Raw genomic sequence first — 5,316 nt, 5'->3', positions numbered from 1 at the left:
CTTCCTCCTTATTTTCTTCAGAACATTACCAGGATTTTGGTTGGTCCCTCCACTGGAAGCTTCTACTTCCCTCTGCCCTTCCTCTCCCCGTTTCCTCCTCCTCCTCCTCGCTGATCCGGTACTTTTCTGCGCCGCAGGGGCTCGGTGAGGCTGCGCCGGGGCAGCGGCCGCTCCTGCTCCGCTCCTGGGCTCCTGGAGTTCCTGTCCAGCAGCTCGGCCGCCTGGCGCCAGCCCTGGAAGCACGAGGCCCAGATCCCGAATCTCCCGCACGGCGTCGGGAACCAGCACGGCCCCGCGTGGGAGCAGCACCACCACGGCCGGGAGCTGCGACAACCCCGAAACGGGCGGCCAGATCCCTGGGGTGGGGGAATGCAGGAAAATGGGGTGAAAATGGGGGAAATGCAGAAAGAACGGGGTGAAAATGGGGGAAAAAATGGGTGGAAAAGGGGGAAAAATGGGGTGAAAATGGGGAAATGCAGAAAAAATGGGGTGAAAAATGGGGGGAAAATGGGGGGAAATGGGGGAAAGGGAACGGGCGGGCGGCCAGATCCCTGGGTGGGGGAATGCAGGAAAATGGGGTGAAAATGGGGGAAAAATGGGGTGAAAATGGGGGAAATTCAGAAAGAATGGGGTGGAAATGGGGCAAAAATGGGGGAATATGGGGGGGGAAAATGGGGCAAAATGGAAACGGGCAGCCAGATCCCTGGGGTGGGGAAATGTAGGAAAATGGGGGAAATTACAGAAAAAATGGGGTGAAAATGGGGGGAAATGGGGGGAAAATGGGGGGAAATGGAAACAGTCAGGCAGATCCATGGGGTGGGGAATACAGAAAAAATGGGGTGAAAATACAGAAAAATGGGGTGAAAATGGGGAAATTCAGAAAAAATGGGAAATATGGGGGGAAAATTGGGGGGAAAAAACGGGGGGGAAATGGAAACGGGCAGCCAGATCCCTGGGGTGGGGGGACAGACAGGAAATGCGGTGAAAATGGGGAAAAATGGGTGAAAATGGGGAAAATTACAGAAAGAATGGGGTGAAAATGGGGAAAATGGGGGGAAATGGGGGAAATGAAACGGTCAGCCAGATCCCTGGGGTGGGGGGACAGACAGGAAAATGGGGTGAAAATGGGGAAAATGGGGGGGAAATGGGGAACAGGGATTGGGGAACCAGCACGGCCCCGCTGGGAGCCAGCACCACCACGGCCGGGAGCTGCGACACCCCGAAACAGGCGGCCAGATCCCTGGGGTGGGGGAATGCAGGAAAATGGGGTGAAAAATGGGGAAATTCAGAAAAAATGGGGTGAAAATGGGGGGAAAATGGGAAATATGGGGGGAAAATGGGGGGAAAATGGAAATGGCCAGCCAGATCCCTGGGGTGGGGAAATGCAGAAAAAATGGGGTGAAAAATACAGAAAAAATGGGAAATATGGGGGGAAATGGGGGGAAAATGGGGGAAAATGGGGGGAAAATGGGGGGAAATAGAAACGGTCAGGCAGATCCCTGGATGGGGTACAGACAGGAAAATGGGGTGAAAATGGGGGAAATTCAGAAAAAATGGGGTGAAAAGGGGAATTGGGGGGAAAATGGAGGAAAATGGGGGGGAAATGGGGGAAAAGGAAACGGTCAGCCAGATCCCTGGGTGGGGGAATGCAGGAAAATGGGGTGAAAATGGGGAAAAATGGGGTGAAAATGGGGGAAAAATGGGAAATATGGGGGGAATTTGGGGAAATGGGGAAATTACAGAAAGAATGGGGTGAAAATGGGGGAAAATGGGGGGGAAATGGGGCAAAAAATGGGGAATATGGGGCAAAAATGGGGGGAAATGAAACGGTCCAGGCAGATCCCTGGGGTGGGGAAATACAGAAAAATGGGGAAAAATGGGGTGAAAATGGGGAAATTCAGAAAAAATGGGGTGGAAATGGGGGAAATTCAGAAAAAATTGGGTGAAAATGGGGGAAATGTGGGGAAATGGAAATGGGCAGCCAGATGCCTGGGGTGGGGACAGATGGGAAAATGGGGTGGAAATGGGGGAATTCAGAAAAAATTGGGTGAAAATACAGAAAAAATGGAAATATGGGGGAAAATGGGGGGAAAAATGGGGTGGAAATGGGGGAAAAATGGAAACGGTCAGGCAGATCCCTGGGGTGGGGAAATACAGAAAAAATGGGGTGAAAATGGGGAAATTCAGAAAAAAATTGGGTGAAAATGGGGGAAAATGGGGGGGAAATGGAAACGGTCAGACAGATCCCTGGGATTGGGGAAATACAGAAAAAATTGGGTGAAAATGGGGGAAATTACAGACAGAATGGGTGAAAATACAGAAAAAAGGGGAAAATGGGGGGAAATGGGGGGAAATGGAAATGGTCAGCCAGATCCCTGGGGTGGGGAATACAGAAAAAATGGGTGAAAATGGGGAAATTACAGAAAAAATGGGGTGAAAATGGGGAAAATGGGGGGAAATGGGGGGAAAATGGAAACGGTCAGCCAGATCCCTGGGGTGGGGACAGACAGGAAAAATGGGGTGAAAATGGGGGAAATTACAGAAAAATGGGGTGAAAATACAGAAAAAATGGGGTGAAAATGGGGGAAAAATGGGGAATGGAAATGGGAAAATTGGGGGAAATGGGGGGAAATGGGAAATGGAGAAAAAGTGGCAAAGGGTGAAAGCTGTCCCCACCTGTGCTCACCTGTCCACTCACCTGTCCCACACCTACCAAAGGTGTCCCCACCTGTCCGCACCTGTTCCACCTGCCAGAGCTGTCCCCACCTGTCCCTTACCTACCACAGGTGTCCCCCACCTGTCCCCTCACCTGCCAAATGTGTCCCCACCTGTCCTCACCTGTCCCCACCTGTCCCACCTCCTCTGACCTGTCCCTCACATGTTCCTCACGTGTCCCTCACCTACCATAGGTGTTCCCACCTGTCCCCCCCTGTCCCTCACCTGCCGAACGCCGCCTCCCTGTAGGGCAGCGCCATCCAGTGCAGGGCATGGCTCTCAGGTACTGACAGTGCTCTCCGCTCGCTCCCATACCTGTCCCAGGTGTCCCCCCCTGTCCCTCACCTGCCGAACGCAGCGTCCCTGTAGGGCAGCACCATCCAGGTGCGGGGCATGGCTCTCAGTACTCGTGGTGCTCCCTCCCGCTCACTCCCATACCTGTCCCAGGTGTCACCCTGTCCCTCACCTGTCCCAGGTCCCCCCCTGTCCCTCACCTGCCAAACGCGGCCTCCCGGTAGGGCAGCACCATCCAGGAGCGGGCCATGCCCGCAGGTACTCACAGTAATTCTATCCCCACCCATCCTCACCTGTCCCAGGTGTCCCCCCTGTCCCTCACCTGCCGAACGCAGCGTCCCGGTAGGACAGCGCCATCCAGGTTCGGGGCATGGCTCTCAGGTACTCGCAGTGCCCCCGCTCGCTCCCATACCTGTCCCAGTTGTCACCCTGTCCCTCACCTGTCCCCCCCTGTCCCTCACCTGCCGAACGCGGCCTCCCTGTAGGGCAGCGCCATCCAGGTTCGGGGCAACGGCTCTCAGGTACTCGCGGTGCTCCCGCTCACTCCCATACCTGTCCCAGGTGTCCCCCCTGTCCCTCACCTGTCCCAGGTGTCCCCCCCTGTCCCTCACCTGCCGAACGCAGCGCCCCCCGTAGGGCAGCGCCATCCAGGTGCGGGGCATGGCTCTCAGGTACTCGTGGTGCTCCCGCTCGCTCCGCTCCTGGCCCAGGTGTCCCCCCCTGTCCCTCACCTGCCGAACGCGGCCTCCCTGTAGGGCAGCGCCATCCAGGTGCAGGGCATGGCCCTCAGGTACTGACAGTGCTCCCGCTCGCTCCCATACCTGTCCCAGGTGTCCCCCCCTGTCCCTCACCTGCCGAACGCAGCGTCCCGGTAGGGCAGCACCATCCAGGTGCGGGGCATGGCTCTCAGGTACTCGCGGTGCTCCCGCTCGCTCCGCTCCTGGCCCAGGTGTCCCCACCTGTCCCCCCCCGTCCCTCACCTGCTGAACGCAGCGTCCCAGTAGGGCAGCACCATCCAGGGTGTGGGTGGGCATGGCCCGCAGGTTCTCACCCACCAAAGGTGTCCCCACCTGTCCCCACTGTCCCTCACCCATCCCCAGGTGTCCCCCCCGTCCCTCACCTGCCGAACGCAGTGTCCCTGTAGGGCAGCGCCATGCAGGTTCGGGGCATGGCTCTCAGGTACTCTTGGTGCTTCTGTCCCCACCCACCAAAGGTGTCCCCACCTGTCCTGCGGTGTCCCCACCTGTCCCCCCTGTCCCTCACCTGCCGAACGCGGCCTCCCGGTAGGGCAGCGCCATCCAGGTGCGGGGCATGGCTCTCAGGTACTCGCGGTGCTCCCGCTCGCTCCCATACCTGTCCCAGGTGTCCCCACCTGTCCCTCACCTGCCGAATGCACCGTCCCTGTAGGGCAGCGCCATCCAGGTGCGGGGCATGGCCCGCAGGTACTCGCGGTGCTCCCGCTCGCTCCGCTCCTGGCCCAGGTAGACGAGGCGCAGCTGCTCGGGCCGCTCCACGTGCGCGGGGTCCGTGAGGCGGCTCCAGAAGCGGCGCAGGCGGGGCTCGAACTCGCGGCAGCGCGGGCAGCGCGCGGAGCCGAAGAGCAGCAGCAGGAGCCGATTGTCCAGGGCCGCCCGCAGCTCCCGCTCCGTGTCCAGGCGCCGCTCGGAGCCGCGGCACAGCAGCGCCCGGCCCGCGAACAGCGCCCAGGACATGGCCCGGAATTAGCGGCAATTAATGGCAATTAATGGCAATTAATGAGGGAATGGATAATTGTAATAATAATAATAGGAATAGGAATAGGAATAGGAATAGGAATGATAATGAAAATGATGTAAAATGTATTGGAATAGGAATAGGAATAGGAATAGGAGTCAGAGCAGTGCACGGCCCGCGAACAGTGCCCAGGACATGGCCCGGAATTAGTGGCAATTAATGGCAATTAACGAGGGAATGGGTAATTGTGATAATAGGAATGATCATGAAAAGGATTTAAAATGTATTGGAATAGGAATAGGAATAGGAATAGGAATAGGAGTCAGAGCAGCGCCCGGCCCGAGAACAGCGCCCAGGACATGGCCCGGAATTAACAGCAATTAATGGCAATTAATGAGGGAATGGGTAATAATGATAATAGGAATTACAATGAAAATTATTTTAAAAATATTGGAATAGGAATAGGAATAGGAATGGGAGTCAGAGCAGCGCCCGGCCCGCGAACAGCGCCCAGGCCATGGCCCGGAATTAGCGGCAATTAATGGCAATTAACGAGGGAATGGGCAATTGTGATAATAGGAATGATAATGAAAA

The 5,316-nt window shown here is 56.6% G+C and overlaps 1 protein-coding gene across 1 annotated transcript; it reads right to left on the bottom strand.

Moving 5' to 3' along the window:
• Positions 1-122: 122 nt before the first annotated feature.
• NXNL1 (nucleoredoxin like 1) lies at positions 123-4,721 on the bottom strand (the record flags this gene model as incomplete). The annotated part of the gene is given in 4 exon segments (XM_036405792.2): positions 123-246; positions 248-324; positions 1,168-1,240; positions 4,393-4,721. Coding segments are annotated over 4 exon segments (603 nt in total), but the record flags the coding sequence as incomplete, so codon positions are not given.
• Between the last annotated feature and the right edge of the window lie 595 nt (positions 4,722-5,316).

Source organism: Molothrus ater, unplaced genomic scaffold (assembly GCF_012460135.2).
Source record: "Molothrus ater isolate BHLD 08-10-18 breed brown headed cowbird unplaced genomic scaffold, BPBGC_Mater_1.1 matUn_MA746, whole genome shotgun sequence".
In the NCBI taxonomy this organism is placed as follows: domain Eukaryota; kingdom Metazoa; phylum Chordata; class Aves; order Passeriformes; family Icteridae; genus Molothrus; species Molothrus ater.
Note: the sequence above shows the minus strand (reverse complement) of the source record. Positions and strands in the feature narration are given on the sequence as shown.